The sequence below is a fragment of the Poecilia latipinna genome, unplaced genomic scaffold (genome assembly GCF_001443285.1).
Source record: "Poecilia latipinna isolate Pla-1442-1.1 unplaced genomic scaffold, P_latipinna-1.0 Scaffold2427, whole genome shotgun sequence".
NCBI classification, from domain to species: domain Eukaryota; kingdom Metazoa; phylum Chordata; class Actinopteri; order Cyprinodontiformes; family Poeciliidae; genus Poecilia; species Poecilia latipinna.
The window spans coordinates 55738-74717 of NW_015115043.1; the positions used below are offsets into that span (position 1 = coordinate 55738).

At 35.9% G+C, this 18980-nt stretch overlaps 1 protein-coding gene across 1 annotated transcript in view; it reads right to left on the reverse strand.

Annotated features, from left to right (window-relative positions):
* LOC106937734 (adenylate kinase isoenzyme 5) overlaps positions 1–18980 on the reverse strand; it is a gene marked incomplete at its 5' end in the record, with an annotated part of 82111 nt that overhangs the window by 49245 nt on the left and 13886 nt on the right. Inside the window, one exon of the mRNA XM_015019391.1 lies at positions 1603–1794. Coding sequence (XP_014874877.1) covers positions 1603–1794 — 192 coding nt within the window. The remainder of the gene's footprint in view (positions 1–1602; positions 1795–18980) is intronic.

Here is an 18980-nt window from a genome sequence, read left to right on the forward strand (position 1 = left end):
TTTCTTTCCTTCTTTCTTTCTTTCTCATCCTGCTTGTATAACAGTGCAGACGATTTAATTTATCAGAATGTGTTGAACTCGTACTGATATGCTGTATGCATTCAGTCAACTATGCACTGCAGACAAGATACTGACAACCCATTCCCGCCCCACATAACCCCATTTAAAAAAAAAACTGAGCTGTTATCTTAGCTCTAACCAGAATGAGCTACACTTGTGTGCCTACGATAAACTTAACCATTGAAAAAATCAGTTATCACCAACAAAACAAAAATATTTTGACTTCCTTGAATCAAACAGATTTCAGATTTTCAGTTGTTGCAGACAGAACTCAACATTAATGTGTTATCCACTGCAGATTGTGATGCACTTTTCAAACTCAACCATGCAAGCTGAGTTGGAGGAGTCGTTCAGTATTCTCGGAGGGAGATCCGGTCGCCCCGAGACGCGGACAGATCGATGAGACTCCCACCAGAGCCTCAGTGCTGCACGAGCTCACTTCTCCTATTAGCGCTCAGCGGGCGCAGATTGAGATTTGGTCGATGTGCTTCTGCACCAAACCTCGAACGGCGACGGGGATCCCAGAGGCGTCCAGCTCAGGCGACCTTCTCACGTGTCCCTGCTGTTATTTATCTTGTCGTGTGTAAGTAATGTTTTTTGTTATGCTACCAAAACGTAGCGATCTGCAAGTGTCGCCCTTCTCCTCACGCAGGATGACAATGCTGACCTATTCTACAAAACAGTCGCATATCTGATAAACAATTAAATGGATTTCTAATTTCCAGCTGGCATTTATGCTCAGGCTGTTCCTCTAATGTCGATGACGTTTTTATCAGATTGGCGTCAAATGAGTCTAAATTTGCCTGAAGATGAGATACAGACATTTATATTCTACCGAGGCTGATTCATTACTGGCGTCATTATCAGCTTCTTGGATGTAGAGTTTGTCTGAAATAATTGATTCATTGTGAATTAAACTCAAAAATATAGATTTTAGATGGACTGAGTCGCCACTATTGAGGTCACGGACACAATTTGTTCACATTAAACAGACATTTTATGTGCCGTTTTGAAGTTTAGTTAGAAAAAGGAGATGTTTTGTTTGTTTTCAGAACAATTCTAGCTGATGTAGTAATTAAGCCAAAACTACATGAAATAAATATGCATTTTACATTTAAGATAAAGGCGCCTGTATCTGTCAAAATGTTTTAGCTTCATCCAGATCAAATTTACTCAAGGAATGCTATTTTATTGCATTTTGGGCAATAAAATGTTTATTTTCTCATCTAATAGAGGACTTGAATGACATTTTTAATGTATTTCTAATATACATTTGTTTGCATTTTACAAAATTTTTCATTTTATAAATGAAAAATCTTTAGAACATGCAAATTATTTCCCTGGATTAATCACAGGGACATTTGATTAATTGTCTAAATAAACAATTAATTGTTTAGTTAAGTGTTGTGATAATCGATTAATCACCAGAATAGATAGAATTATCGATTCCTAAAATAATTGTGAGTTTCAGCCCTGTATATTTAATCATTTTTTCCCGTTTTAATGGTTTAAAAGCAGAGATGCAGTAAACGGCAGCCTCACCGTGACGATCAGGCCTCTCTCCTGGAAGTACTTGACCAGAGGAATGGTGTTCTGCTTGAAGTTGGTCAGGCGTCGGTCGATGGCCTTCGGGTTGTCGTCGGGTCGCCCCTGCTGCTCCGCCCTTTTCTGCAGCCTCTCCTTCAGGTGGCTGTTGGTGCAGGCCAGGAAAACCACCAGGTCTGGAGTGCATATCTGCAGAGAGAGAAATCACATGTGAAGCTGTGAACAGCTTGGAAGAGGCTCCATTCATGCATGATGGCTGTAATCTGACTGTGAGCTGAATACTTCGCCGAAGTGAAGCAGAGAGCAGCTGCAGGGGTTGATATCATTCGGAAACGTGGCGCAGTCGGGTCAAAATGTCGCCATGTTTAAGACGAGGTTCACACAGAAACAAAGAGCTCATCTCAGGCAGGATTTCAGAGGATGAAGATATAAACTACCCCCATTCCCTTTGTTTTAAATACCTGAATGACTGCAGGTATTATCTCTGAAAATAACCTGCAGCTTTTACAAAAGACACTGTTGTGGCAGAGTTTTCATGAAAGATATCGATGTTTTTGCTTGACAGACACAGGACTGTGGCGCTCACAGGAAGTTACTGAACAGGATTTTCTTGAAATTGCAAAAAATCCTGCATATACTGTCATAGTTAAAATAAACAGTGAAAAAACGGCAATTTGCTAAAATTAGCTAAAAATTTAAGAATATTCCATCGTTGTATTTTTATGTTAGTTTGAAATTACGTCATTCTGGCACTGGGTGATAAATCCATTTTATTGGTTTTTGAAGATTAAATTAGTTTAAAAATAGATTTTTAATTTTTTTTACCAATACATTCCTTGGGTTTCCATGATGGTTTTTTTCTTTTAAAATGAAGTCATAATATTCATAATAATATATTTGTACTAATATAAACATAAAGTCATATGACAAAAAAAATCAAAATATGAGAATAAATTCTTAATATTATCAGAATAAAATCATAATATTAGAATAAAATTAAATACAGTTTATGAGAAAATATTATTTTCAAAAAATAACTTTTTTTCTTACATTTTAAGATTTTATCTTTATTCTGTTAATATAACTATATTCTTGTAAAATTAACCTAAAATTTTCGTAGCCTGGGCCTAATACTCCCTCGACTGAAATAAACTTTTAGAAAAATATTTATAATATATTAATTAATGTTTTTAGAAAAGAAAGTGAGAGGAAAAATTCTATTAAAATGGAAATAATTTTTAACATTTTTAAGCCACATCTCCCAGTCCTGCCTCCTACTGGTCTGGCAAAGGTATTGCAAGGACGTTCTTGACACTTCCACATTAATGTGTTGCTTTTAGGACAGGATAGGTTTAACAAAAACAGAAAAAAATCTGGTGTTAAGTAAATTACTTCTCTGGCCTTCAGTTAAAACCACGGGGAGAAGTTGCTGTATTATAACCGGTTCTGCAGCGTTTGGTCAGTAACTCTAAGGCTGCGTCACGTTTCGAGTTTAACCGTGAGAGCAGGAATGATTTACGATTCATCCCAGAAACCTGGGAGCTGAGATCCCACTAAGAAGGTCTGTCCCCCAGAGAGCCTGGAAATTAATCACTTGGTTTAAAATTAAACTGAACTGGGAACCAGGCCTGAATCGATGTAAAACAGCCAGCCTCCCTGTAACGGCTGCTTCTGTGGGTGAATTATTGACATTTTGTAATCCAGGTTGGAAGACACCAGAAAAGTGAAAAAAAAAAACAACAACTCAACTTTATAAATGATTTATAAATGACAGCAAAAAAACAAAAGGCCACTGACGTGCGTTCATGGAAAAATAATATATAATACTAAAACCATTTATAAAGATATTTTCCCCCTGTGGTTTGTACTATAAAGTACCTATTTTTCATTTAATTTAACCAAATCTGATGATTTTTTTTTTCTCTCCAAAATCGCCGAATTTTCGCATTTTCCCATTCAAATGCTCAGAAGCGAAGCAGGTGAGGCAGCAGCGAGCTGAGACTCACCTGGGATAGCGCAACATCTCGCTAACTGCCGTTCTATGAGAGCATGCTCCTCCTGCCTGTACGTCACCAATAAAATGGTTAAAACATTTAATGTATGAACTGATTTTCCATAATTTAGCTTATGTATTTAATGTACTGTGTTTTTATTGTCACCAACTGTGTGTGTAACGTGTTTCGTGTGCTGAGGAGCGATCAGAAACGGCAGAGAACAGATTCGAGGTGAGGTAGGCAGTTCTCGTGCCTCATCGCTGGGGGCGCTCATGATCCCAGATATTGTGACTCCACAACCGCAGAGTAAGAGACAGTAACAGCGAGCTAGCCATACAGTAGCTGCGCTGATACAGAGAGCGAGAAAGACGTGGTTTTGAGTTGTACTTTAACGGTTTCTCCCTTTGCTGTTAAGCACAGGACGAAATTAATAATATCTACATGTCTAAGTTTGATTGCGATAACGGAATTATTCTGCAGCGGCGGCAGGGCAAAAAGACTTAAAGAATAGTCTTTTTGCCCTCCAGCATTGTACGCATGTGCGAAATTTCATTATGTAAACAATAACATGCAGGGGTCTAGATTTGCAAATCCGATTATGATTAAATCGGTGCCTCACCAGCTATGAACCTCACCGCACGTCACTGCAAAAGGCAGACATTAAAGTGGAAAAATAGCAGTTTATTTTATTATAAAATCAGTTATTGAATAAAGGAGTTGAGAATATTGCATTCATTTTTAATCAGGCATCCGTAGGACGGAAACAAACCCTCTGGTCCGTCCTTTGATGCAAAACACATAAACAGACCATCCAGAAATATACAAGTGAGTTGTGACAAAAGGAAATGAAGACAAACTCATGTGTATTTAATGTACATTTTATTGTACATTACTGTAGTTTCATAGTCTGAAACTACAGTAGTTTAAATGGTTTGGTACTTTGGTCTGTTTGTAACAAACAAAAATGTTAATACTATAATACTGGCTAAAGATTTGGTTTGATTATTTGTTATTAGTAAAGGACAAGGTGAGAGATTAAATGGTTGGATTGATAAAATATGGATTACATGTGACTAAACGCACTTGAAAATGTTCACTATTGCTGTTTATAAGACTGTGCAGACATCTGAAAGTAAAAAAGTAACTGTGGACTTGTTTTGATATTTGAATAATCTGAGATGCATTCAAATGCACCAGAAAACCGCAGCTGTTGTGATACTGTGCAGCATTTTGGGCTGGTTGAATCAGCTGGATTTGGACTACAGATGATTCTTTTCTTTTATCTGATGTTTACATTAAGTTAGACGATATTTCATGTGAGTAGTTCAGTACTGTGGCTACATGAGGAGGCTTAATGTTCCCAAATAGCAGAGTTTAGTGACTGCTGGGAGGTCCCTCTGTTCTGTTTTGGTGTCACTTTTTAAAGTTTCCCCACAGAACGTCGCAGTGCACAATTAGTTCCTCACATATTTGGAAGCGAAATGGCTGCACCATATATTTTTGATCAGAAAAGTAGATCTGCCCACACTTCAAATCACTCCCTAAAACTCACTTTTATTCTTTCGCATTTATGTAAGTAGTATTGTAATCTACCTTTCCTGTTTAATTTATTGTGTTTTATTCTTAGACTTTTTTTTATCTGTGGTTTTAAGAGTACAATACAGCATTTTGAAGCAGTTTACAGCTGTTTTTAAAGTGTTTAATAGATAAATTGACATGAGTGTTACTCTGATTCCTACCATTACAACTAAAGGTAACACTTTATTTGAAGGGGTGTGGATAAGACTGACATGACGGAGTCATAAACATAACAACCATCATGAACATGAAGGAGGCTTTATGAATGTTTACGACTGTTGTCATGAAGCGTCATTCGGTAAATAATGACACTTTTAATGGACCTTTTATGCAAATTCTAGTTGAACTTTGCATTAAAAGGGTCATTACTGACCAAATAGTGCAAAGTTTACACTTTTAATGGACCTTTAGTGCATACATAATGCTTCATGAGAAATCTTTCATGTCATGTCAGTCTTATTCACACCCCTTCAAATAAAGTTTTGCCCAACTAAATTATCAGAAGATACTGTTCCATTTCCAATTTGAGCAAAATTTTGTCAATATTCTGGTAATGTAAAAAACCCCACAATTTTACAATTTCCATTAAATGAGAAATGCGATTAAATCACGTGAATAAGTTTTATCACGTGATAAAAATAACTTCTTGTCGTCTTCTTTTTCGTGATTTCCACCAGAGGTAACATCTAGTTATTGATCATGTGACTCGTATATTGTAAAAAAAATAAAATAAAAAAAAAGTGTTTCTGTTGCAGTTTTGCAAAATAAATCAATTTAAATACGGTTGGAAAAATCCCACCTCATTCTAGCTTCAAAACATTTTAGTAGTCAACGAGAGCTTTTTATGAAATTGGTGAGTTTCTATTAAGCAAATTTATTCTCAGAATGTCAAATTGTGCAAGTATGTGGTGAATGAAAACGCAGCTACTGATGGTTGACCATCCAGTTCACTGGAACAGGAAGTTATCCTTTTGTAATAACAGTCATTATTCATACTGTCTCACTTTTTTGTTTCCTGTATTTACATGAAATACATGCGATGAGGATTCCTCAGTCTGCATCTGATCTGGCACACTGCGATGGACAGAAATAGCACGAATGGCGTCTACAGAGGTGCATGCCACTGTTTCCAGTTAAAGTTTCAGTTTCCATGGAAACCATGCACACATGCATGTATTTCTCTCACATTTGGCTGCTGATGTTGACAGTAGGACACCGTCAGCGTTTGATTGGAGAGGTTATTACTCGTTAATCTTTTCCTCACGTCACACGAGAGGACGAAGCTAAATGGCAGACTTGGTTAATTTTTGCACCACCTGTTGAGTCAGAGAGGTGTTTTGTAAAAAAAAAAAAAAAAAAAAAAACTTTTGCAAAAAGGTTTCGCACAAAATACAAATAAAACGAGCAAAATCAATAAGGTGACGATCTGCTGAATGCACTGGCTCAAATCAAAATATCAAAACAAAAAAGACATTTTAATGGTAGTATTTCAGTCTGCTACTGACTGTTTTTTTTAAATCATTATTTTAACTAGAGAATTTTCACACCTTTGTAGAAAATAACAGATAAAAATTCACTTTGTAAAACAGTAAAGTTAATATTGGCATCACAGCTGCTGCAAACAAAGCAGAGCAGAAAGGAGTGGTAAAGGCGGCATTATCTGGTGTTTTTGTTGTTTCTTTATTCAATTTTCTTTTGTTCCTTTTGCTTCTGATAAATCTGTAACTGCAGACCATCAGGCATCTCCATCTGTCAGCATAAACAATCCCAGATTTTCTCCTTCAGCATGCAGCGCGTCATTTTCTGATCTCAGGTGTGTCCGCAGGCTTTATGGGAACGTATTATGACTTTTTCAAATAAACATGAGAAATATCTACAAATGTGAATTCTTGGGATGATTTTCTAAATGTACAGCTGTTTCTTTTAGCTCATACACAGCAAAAAAACAGAATTTACCAAGTATTTGTTTAGTTTAAAATATCGTCATGATTATAGGAGTAAAGTACAATTGAAGTAAGACGAAACTAATACGTAACTTTTCATAAATCTCTAGAAGCTTGATTTAAGTAAATAATTCCTTACTATTGATGAAAAAGTTCTAGTTCCACTGGCAGATTATCTTAGTTGTAACATGGGAAAAATTAATTTTTATAAGTGAAATAATTTTCAAATCAAATTTGACTTGTATAGCACATTGCAGCTACAATGCTTTACATCATAAAAACACAAAAATCAACAATTGAAACATTTTGCCATCCATAAACATCAGATTGTTGATCAAAGTTTCATTTATAATGTTTCAAAAGCAGCTCTAAACTGATGGGTTTGTAGTCCTGATGTAAAGGAAATCAGTGTTTCGGCTGTTTTGCAGTTTTCAGGACGTTTGTTCCAGATTTGTGGTGCATAGAAGCTGAACGCCGCTTCTCCATGTTTGTTTCTGGTTCTGGGGATGCAGAGCAGAACCAGAAGACTTGAGAGGTCTGGAAGGTTGCCATGACAACAACCTTGATAAATTGTTAACCAGTAAGTTAACAGTTTAACTTACTGGTTAAACTGTTAAAGCTCTGTTCTCTGAGCTACAGGGAGCCAGTAAAGGACTTTAGAACTGGGGTGATGAGCTTTAACTTCCTGGTTTTAGTCAGAACTCCAGCAGCAGCGTTCTGGATCAGATTTATTTTTTAGTCAGACCTGTGAAGATATTGTTGCAGTAATCAATGCGACTAAAGATAAACCCATGGATGAGTTTCTCTAGCTCTTGCTGTAACAATGTCTACAATTGTCCTGTAATCCTGGAAATGTTCTTCAGGTGATAGAAGGCTGACGTTGTAACCATCTTTATGTGGCTCTGAAGGTTCTGGTCAGAGTCCATCATTACTCCCAGATCTTGTGCCTGATCTCTAGTTTCCAGCTGTAATAACAGAAGCTTGGCATTGACTCTATATTGTTCCTCTTTGGGTCCGAAGATAATACTTCATTTTTGTTTGTTCAGCTGGAGAAAGTTTTGGCACATCCACACATTTATTTGTTCTAAGAATTTGTTCATAATTTCTCACTTTATATTGAGGAACTCTCCACTTAAAACAAGCTCCTTGTTGAAGAGTTTCAAAAGTAAAGCATTTGCAACTTGGCAAATGAAGTTCCAAGTTTGTTTGTTTTTTTTTGTTTTTTTGTTTTTTTTTATCTTTGACACTTTTCAAACTCAGAAATGTCCTTGTTTTTCTAGAGAAATTCTTGGTAACACTTTATTTGATGGGGTGTGCATAAGACTGACATGACATTGTCATAAACGTGACATAACACCTTTATAAATGTTTACAACTGTTGTCATGAAGTGTCATTTGGTAAATAATTACACATATAATGCAAAGTTGACCATTTTAATTAACTTTTAATACAAGTTTTATTGCAGCTTTGCATCAAATGTGTCATTATTTATCAAATGACACTTCATGACAACAGTTGTAAACATTCATCTTCATGACAGGTGTTACGTCATGTTTTTGACAGTTTCATGTCAGTCTTATGCACTCCCCATTAAATAAAGTGTTACCAAATTCTTTTTCTTTTTTTCATATCTACAATGCCCCTAATACACCGTCATTTAAATCAGTGCTGCGCTCTCAGATGATCCTGTAATTGGTTTCTGCCAGAACAGGATGTCTTATTCCTTTTCTGAAGTGTTAGAGAGTTACAACATCATCACCAAAATTACTCCAGTCCAGGGTTGTTTTTTATATCAACATGACGTAAAACAGATCATTTAACTGGTTTCAGAGTATACGTTTGCTAAGATGAGAATGTGTGACCTATAAATGTAAGCTTCAGAGTGTTGGCTGAGCATTTTTGCTTCCAGATTGACAGGAGTGATGATGACAGAGTGTTGCCACCCTGCGGTTGTCCAAGCCTGTAAGTGAGGACGGAGGGCTTGACGGTCTCTCTGGGCGGCCATAAAGAGAGCTCATGAATGGCCGCTCTGATGCTTTAAAGGACAAAGTGCCGCATGGGGTGCGTAATGAAAATGGATGCTGCAGACTCTCAGAGGACCAAACGGTTTTCCCCCAAGCCGAGGACTTAAAGAAAAGAAGTGAACCTTTCAGGAGAAGAGCTGAATGATGCATAAAGTAACACTTAATGTGAGGGTCAGTGAATCGTTTTTTAATCCTTTAAAGGTCAAAGTATGGCGGTTCAACGACACTGAAGGAGTTTCCATTTTCAGGTTGTTTCACTGATATTTTCTGAGATTTGTGTCGTCAGTTCTGGAAGTTATACTTCAACATAATCCACCTCAGTATCAATATTATTAACCCTTTCATATAGGATTCAATAAGTTAGGATATTATTGAAAAGTCAGTACATTTCACTAACTCCATCACCTAGACAAACATTATATAGATTAATTAGATAAAGGCTGATGTTTTAAAGGTCACATATCATGCTTTCTTGAACAGATTAAGATAGGTTTAAGGGCTATCTTAATCTATTTAATTTTTTTTCACAGATAGTGAGATTTTAGTCTGCCTAATATGAGCGCCTTTCAGAATGAGCTGTTTTAGGGGCTCCTGTCATTTTAAATCCAAATAATCTCCTGGCTAGGCCCCCTACGTCAATGTTTACACTCATACGTGAAAATGGCTGCAAACAGATGCAATGAAAAGTGGAAGTGGAGCCTCCTGCACAACCAGCAAGAATGTAGCAAGTGGTTTCTGAACAGTAAGTCAACAACAAAACACTTCTCTTTTCCAGCAGCCATTGTATAATGCACTGCTGATTTTGTGTTTGATTAATTTGTATTTTTGTGTTTTGATTTTGTGTGTTTGTATTTAGAACAGCCTCTAGTAATTTTCTCTTTATTTAACGGGTTAAATAAGAAACAAAACCGATTATGGTGGAGTTCCGCTGGGGTTGCTAGGTAACAGGCTGGGCTTCAATCAGGTTGCTAGGTAACAGACTGGGCTTCCAGGAGGTTGCTAGGTAACGGGCAGTGCCTGCTGATTTGTGACTTTACATTCCAAAGGTTTTATGTTGCACCTGAATTTCTCCACTGTAGGACAGCAAAGAATATTGCTATTCTATTTCTATAAAAACTAAACAAAACATGTAAAATCATAAAAGGGTTGTATTGCCTTAATGTCCATAAATATTTTTCCACTAATTATTAATTCGATTCAATTTTTAAAAAATACTTTATTGAACCCAAAGGCACCATGAAGTCATTTTTATATTCTGTTTCATAATAAAATAGAAAATTATAATTTTTTTTCAAAACAGGTGCTCCTTGCTTCTTGTAGCAAGGCAACAAGGCATAACACTGCAAAACACTAAATCCTACCTAGTATTTTTACATAGTTTCCAGTGCAAATTCCTTAGTACACTTGAAGTAATACAAAATTAATAAAACAAATTTCCCAGTAAGATATAGAAGCTTGTTTCAAGTCATTCATGTCACTTATAGTGAGAGATTTTTTCCCATGTTAGTGAAATAATCTCACTTTTTCATCAATGTTAAGGAATTATTGACTTAAAACAAGTTCCTGTTAATTACTTAAAAGTTGCTTGTTAATTAGTTCTGTCTTAAAGTGTACTAAGATATTTGCAGTAGAAACCAGACCAAACATACTTGGTAGGGTTTTGTGTTTTTGCAGATTTTGTTAGGATTTTGTGCTTTTGCAGTGTGTGAGGTTTCCAGACAGTCTAACTTTGTTACTTTCTGTGGCTGTGTGGGTATTTTAATCCCAGCAGACAGTCTTCCAGGCTTTCTCCCTCTGTCTGAGCCTTTAAGAGCCGTGGAGCTGCAGCTGACAAGGAGAGGAGTTTCCACTTGAGTTTTCAGCAGATCCTTCAGGACATTTACCAGCAAAACAGTGAGTTCACTTAAACGATTATTTATTTTTCAGTCTATTTCTGGTGGAGCGAGTTAAAATCCATGAAATATTTAGTTTTGCACTGATTACTTGTGATTCAAATTGTTATATATCATAAATATAACACAATCAGTTCCTTCAGACATGCTTCACAACCTTCCTCTCTATATATAGAAGCACTCTACATCAGTTACTGCCTATGATTTGATTACATGTGAAAAATACTTGGAATCACTCACAACCTGCGTATTATCACTTCCCATCTCTGTTCTGCATTATCTGCTGCTGATTAGAAGGTCATATTTAACTTTTGGACGGCAGGGATTTGCAGGAGGTTTAATTCGAGCTGAATATGTCAGATACCAAGCTGGATCCTGAATCGACACAAAGATGTTTCTTAGCAACAGAGAGCTACGGCGACAATCGTTTCAGAGCTGGAAAATTAGGCTTTTATTTCTTTGTTTTAGTGTCGGCAATAATAAAAAGCTGTGAAGTGACAGAATAATTAAGGCTAAAGCAGAGAAGACCTGAAATTCCCCAGAAATAAAACTGCCATCCTACGTCTTTGCAGGTGTTTTGGATTCTCTCATCTGACCCAATAAACTTACTCACTTCAATATAAAATCTTTATTTTTTCTGCCTAGTGGATGATTATTTTTAGCACAGTTCTTTTGAAAAACATAAAAAAACAAGAAAATATTTCATATTTACCTGAGAATTTGCAACAAACATATTTTATGCCATCATAATTGACTTAATGCAATATTTAGTGTCAGCAAAGTTGCATTAAAAGTTAATGTAACTATAGAAACAAAGACCACCATTAGCCTGCATGAACTCTATTTGAATCTGTTTAATTCAGGTTGTTTTCTCAGCCATCCATTCCTTTTGCTGTGTACTTTTATTTTTTAAATACATTTTTCTTGCAGCTTTCAGTGCTAAATCTTTGCTCTTCTGTTATATTTTCTTTTAAAAACTCAAATGCTCCATCGTGCTTTTTGGAAATCAAATGTTTCTCATCTGCTCCTCCACTTTCTCGTCAGTGCCTCATGTTGTCTCAGGACAGCACTGTTTGTTTTCTCCTCTGCTCCCGAGCTTCACAGACCCCTGTTTAATAACCAGTTGTCACTTTATTCGATTGTGAATACAAGGCCTGCTGCTTGTGCACATTAACGACAGAGTGGGCATCAGCTCTTGTCTAGTCATCGGTGACTGTAGGAGCTGTTTTTGTGCGGTCGCCTGGACACGGCTGCAAACAAAAGTGCAAGCTTGTATTATCTGAATGTTTTCATCTCCATTGAATGTCCCCTGGCACCTTATCTAACCTCAGGGTCCGTCTTCAAACCATCACTCTCCCTTTTAAAAAGAGATCTAAACAGCGATTCCAATAAACCTGCATCAATAAAAACAACCTCATGAGCTCAACTACTTCTGGAGGTTATTATTTGTGAAGCGTGACTGAGCAATTTATGATATGAGGAATTAAATATTACCGCTGTCACCTGTAATGCGTTAATCTAAAAAGCTTAAAGGTGACCAATTATGCTTCCTTGACACGAAACAAAATGTTTTGTGAGATTAAAGTCAGAATTCTGTGATGGCGTATTATGACCAATATGGATAGAAAAAGGAGGAAATTTCCACCAAACACCTCAGACATTTTTCTTTTTTAGAAGAAACAAGAACATTTCTGAGCTCCAGAAATCAACAATTTGGAAGAAAAAATCAAACATTTTGACATTAATCTAAAAGATTTTCTATAAAACTTGTAAATTTCTGAGTTTGATCAACTGTAAATTTGCCAGAAAAACAGGGAAATTTTGAGATTAATCTCAGAATTTATTTATTTATTTATTTATTTTCTTCAAAAAAATCTTGGAAATTTCTGAGTTTGAAAAGTGGAAAGTTTGCTGGAAAAAAAGTTGAAAGTTTGCTGGAAAAAAACTTAATCTCAGAAATTTTCTAGAAAAAAAACAAGGAAATTTCAAAGTTTCAAAAATAAAAATATTTACTGGAAAAAGCTCAAATATTCTAGAAAAAACAGAAATTTTCTAAGATTGAAAAGTAAAAAAAATTGCTAGAAAAACAGAAATTTTGAGATTAATCTTAGAAATATTCTAGAAAAAAGTTTATAAAGTCAAAAATTAACTAGAAAAAAAATACTGTGGAATTTCTAAAATTAATCAATTAATTTAAAAAGTTTTCTATTAAAACAATTTTGAAATTTTTATATCAATTTGAGAATTTTCTATAAAAAAAACTGGAAAATTTGAAATGATCCTTAAGAAATGTTCAACAGAAAAAACACAAAAAGTCAAAAATTTGCTAGATTAAATTAATTTTGACATTAATCTTCAAAAGTTTTTGACTTTTGCAAATGTGAAATTTTTGTATTTCTTCCATAAAATTTCAGAGATTAATCTCAAAATGTCTGAGTTTGTATTTTCTTGCTACAAACGGCTTTAATAAGCCTTCATATAATCCTGAGAATAAAAGTCATAATTCTTTTTTCCCCAGTGGTTCTGATCCTTTTCCATAAGAATGTGTTTAATCTGATTAAATTTCTTAATCAGTTCACAGCACTGCTAAATGTGACTTCCAGGCTCCCTGAATGCCAAATGAGGAAGAGGATGTTCGCCTTTAACCATGTATTTATCTCCATTGTTTTCACTCTCAGCAGATGTGGAGGCGAGGAGATAAAACTATGTTTAATCACAACCAATCTGCTTCATGCCTTAAACAGCTGGAGGTGCTTATTATAACCACGATTACAGCTAATTTATAACCTCCACCGCCGAGCCGGTAATTGCAGAGGAATTGTCGCTGTTGTGTTGTCGCTGTTCCAGCCTCATACTATGCCATCCAGTTTATTTGTTTTGTAGCCTCGGGGCAGCTTTCATGCAGGGAGCTTATTCTGGGAGGAATCTGCTGCCACATAGCGCGGAGCGGGGGAGACAAGAGCACAGGAGCTCTCGTTAAGCCAAGATGTTTCCTCCTCACGGTAACGGTGAGAAGAGGTCCAGTCGCCACACAGACGGAGGGAAACAACTCAGAGATGCTGTCCAGAGAGGTAAATACGACTTCTACAGGAAGAGAAGCTCCTAATCGCATCAGAAGGCTGCGAACAATCAGCTGACCTACATCCTAAATGAGCACGTTATGTTAATAACATGAAAGGGTTAGCAAGATAAGTGTTGGCACAATGCAAAAACACAAAGTCTTTTTGTTTTGTTGTGTCACATAATCAATAAAAATACAGTTTGGGACAAAATAGGTAAAATTTCAGGGCATTTTCCTACTTTTGTGGATAAATTCACATTAAAAGAAACCAAGGCTGCTGATCAACAAATCTGCACTGTAAAAACACAAAATCTTTTCTGGTCTACTTTCTGCTGCAAATATCTTAGAATGCTTGAAATAAGACAAAGCCAATCGTAAGACTTTTAAGTCAATTAAGTATAAAAAGTACCAGTTCTACTGGCAGATTATTTCACTTATAAGATTAGAAAAATGACTTGTTATAAGCAGAAGTGGGTAGAGTACCTAAAAATATCACCAAGTAAAAGTAGCACTACTTCAACATATTTTTACTGAAGTAAAAGTAAAAAGTAGCCGTCCAAGAAATGATTCAAGTAAGAGTAAAAGGTATTTAGTAAAATGTCTACTGAAGTACAGAGTAATGGACCAAATTATGAATCATTTAATTTTTTAAAATTACATCAACAGACGGACCGAAACATAAATTTATGTGGAAATTTTGGTATTTTAAGGATGAAAATGACAATAATTCATGTAAAATCAAGTCTGGTGAGTTTTTGGTTAAAACATGTTTGTTTTTCATTCAGTGGGCAGAAAATCCAGAAATTTTACTCAAGAGTAGAAACACTTCAGTAAAAGTAAAAAGTACAGCACAGTAAAAATACTCCTAAAAGTTTTTTGTTTTTTCTCAAAAAAAGTTACTCAAGTAAATATAATTGAGTAAATGTAACTAGTTACTGCAGAATCCTGGTTATAAGTGAAAAGGTACAGAAAATGCCCTTTTTATTTGATTAATCATTAACTGTCAGAAATACCAATAACTTAAATAAATATTAGATTTAGTGGTAAATTCAAACATGAATTTAATGTCACCCATTTGTATTTATTATTGCAATAAAATCCAGTCCAGCAGGTCGTGAACCTCGCATCAAACTTCATCTATAAATCTGACTGAGAAAAAGGAAGCTCTGTGTTTGAGGCGTCCTCATGCATAGATTATTCACACGTACTCCATCTTCCTCCTACAGCCAGGTTTCCCCGTTTCCTGCTCCTCTTCCTCATCCTCGGCTTTCTGTTCTGCTATTATGCAATTATAAAGCAAATCAAAAGCCTCATATCACACCTGCTACTGAGACAAATAAGGTTGTGGGGCACACAGCAGTTTGGATACGTTAGCTATAAACAGTCATGTAAAAAGAGTTAATCTGTTATAAAAATGGGCTGAAAAACAAATTCCTGCAAGCTAAAAACTTGACTACAGTGAAAACATTTCCATGTGATCCAACAGTTACTAACAGTAGGAGAGCAAACACTATATAAAATCCTCCTTTAGGATTTTTAAATGTGTTTACTGCTCTGCTCCTCAGGGCGGTTTCTCTGTCCTGTCAGGTTTTTATATCTTAGTGTCGCGTGAACCAGAAATATTTTCCATCCACATGTGCATCTATATAAACTACTTTTCCTGTTTTCTTTTGGGTCACTCAGTAGGAGGCAAAAAAACAAACAGTAGGGACAAAACATGTCTAATACAGCCCATTAAAATGAGATGAAGTAATGACTCATCTCATTTGAGATGAGTTGACATGACCTGTTCTGCTCATTTTAAAGAGCAGAACAGGCAACTAGAACAAACATGACTAACTAACTCTTTAATTTTCATTTAATTACACATTATCGGTATTTGCATCTTCGTTGAAATGCTTCAACAATGAAAAACGGCTGTTTGGTTTCGGTTCAGTAAAGCAGTTTCTGGTGGTTTGTTTTACCAAAAGTGTTAATGCACTTTACACAGTGCATAAACAGTTACTGATAAATAATATATTAGAGTTAATGGTTTAATGTCTGGTTTGGTTCCTCTAACCATGAAGGGAAGGCTGGTAAAATTCAACATGGCATAAATGTTGCTAAAATTATTCATTTATACTGCAAAGAAATGATCCTTTCCCACAAAAGAATAAAAAACCCTCTAACCCTGTATGGCTCTATCTGGTCATAAGGTTAAAAAGTTTCACATGCAAAAAAAGAAGAATGTAAGCTAAAGAAAGGGAATGCTACGATGTCGTATTAGGGTCGTCTTTCTCTTTCTCAATGTCACATGCTGTTTTTATTTTTATTTTATTTTAATTATGTAAAGCACTTTGAAATGCCTTGCTGCTGAAATGGGCTATACAAATAAAATTTGATTGATTCTTTTGATTGTAGATGTGGAAAAAAATAGGAGCAAATTCCTGCCAAAAAACATGGAAATTTTCTGAGTTTCAAAACTTGAAAATGTTTGACTTTTGAAACTCTGAAATTTCCTTGGCTTTTCTAGAAAATTTCTGAGACTAATCTCAAAATATCTGAGTTTTCTCTGACTTTTGGAGCTCAGACATTTTCTTGTTTTTTTCTAGAACAATTCTGAGACTAATCTTAAAATATCTGAACTTTTCCAACAAATGTTCAACTTTTGGAGCTCAGAAATTTCTTTGTTTTTTTTCTAGAAAATTTCTGAGACAGATCTCAAAATTTCTGAGTTTTTTTCTGACTTTTGGAGTGCAGAAATGTCCTTGTTTTTTCTAGAATATTTCCGAGTTTCTGTTCTATTTACATTGGCCATAATGCACTGCTGCAGAATGCATTAACTGGTAAAAACTAATCAAATTAAGCTTATCTAAGTTAATTTATTAAGTTAATTTGTTATGGTAAACAAATGTAAACAAAATTAGTTCAATGAACTCCATTGACCAATTAACATTCTCTTTTTTCAGTTTTACTGTTGACTTTTTACAGTATATCTTTGTTGCACTGAATCTTATTTGACATTATCCTGTTCACATTTTCCTGCTTTCGCTACATGAAAGGTGAGGAACATCGCAGACAGACTGACAGTTCATTACGAAACCCGGGAGTTATACTTAACACACTCCGCTGGAAGTGCAACCCTCCATGTTATAGATGTTTGACAGAAGAGCACAAAAAGCCATTTTCACAAACGCCAACCATATTGAGTCTGGTAAAGGAATAGACTTTCTTATTTCAGCCGGTTTCTGAGCATTGAAGACAATTTGTCACAGGCAGAAAATATGCTTTAAAAGAGGAGAGGTGTCTGCAGGAGCGAATGCAGTGAGAAGAGTGGTAGTGAACCAAAATGGCAACATTGTGAATGAGACAGCTAAATAAAGCTCTGAAACCTCCTGGGAAGCTACAGTATAATGAGTGCAAATAGAGACTTTAGCTTAAACTTGACGGCTGAAGTGGAGGCACATTTTACAGTCAGCAGCTCCTGAAACACGACAAATCTTGTAAAAACTACAAAAAATGTGTGACTATGTTAACTTCCAGCATCAATAATTCCTCTGTGTGTGCTTTTAATTGTGGGGTTCAATCCGTAATGTTTGCTTTGTGGTGCTGTAGTTTTTACTGTGTTAATTTATATATCTATAATATAAGCTATGAGTCGTTCAGGACTCTCATATCGTGGCAGATACATATTTTTATGCATCTTTACTTCCATTTGTGTGCCTGCACTCTATCTGGTGTCACAGAAGGAATATGTAATGCGGTCCCTGAAAAGAAATGGCTTTTTACGTCGCCCATCAGCTGACATAAGCAGATCTCATATAGCCAATTGATTAGCTAAGGCAGCCCACTTTAACCGGCCCTTTTTACATGTCACTGCAAAGATGAGATGCAGCACAACACAAATGTTTAGCAGGCAGCCTCTCTCTGAGCCAAACCTGCTTCATCCCTGAAATTCATTTTAAGCAACAGAAAAATTTCATACATTTTTTCAAAAATGTTATTCAAGTAAATGTAATTGAGTAAATGTAACTAGTTACTACCCTGTCCAACAAAGCTGAACTCATAGTTATTAGCATAGTGATGTTAGCTCAAATTAATCATTATAAATCTCCAGCAAAAAACATCTACAAAATGCTATTGTACTGACATTTTTACTGAATTAGAGGGTGATTTATCAAATCCCTTCAGAGTATCAGCTGATGGGTATTTCTAAGTTAACTATGGGGGAATTTTTCTGCCATAATTCGAGAGCTCACATTTTCAGTCTGAAAGCAGGATTTCATGTCTTTTGTTCTCAAAACTTTTAATACTTTTGTTTACATTTTTATTTTGAAAGCAGGACTTCATGTATTTCTTCTCAAAACTTGTAATGTTTACTCAAATCTTTCTCCTCACGCTCTTGCAGAACTCTCTGCTTGCTTACAAAACATTTTCTGCTTGCTTTTGGAACCGCCTTTTCGAACTGTCGCTTGGCAACCTCTCAGCCAATAGAATGAAAGTGTTGTACTGGGTGCGTTTGTTTCCTTCTAGCAGGTATGCCTGCGTGGCTTCTGTTGATTGTAGCAACCTGTGCTAGCCACTGGATATGGTTGGTTGGGTGAACAAACTCCTGCCTAAGATCAGTAGCTATTAGCGATCAGTAGCTATTAGCGATCAGTAGCTGTTAGCGATCAGTGTCACTGCTGGCGGATGTTTAGTGCAACTTGGAGCAGAAAGCTGACGTCAAAGCTTCTCCCTACATCCAGTGACTAGCGCAGGTTGCTACAATCGATAGTAGCCACACAGGCATACCCGCTAGAAGGAAACGAATGCACCCAGTACAGCACTTTCATTCTATTGGCTGAGAGGTTGCCAGGCGACAGTTCGAAAAGGCGGTTCCAAAAGCAAGCAGAAAATGTTT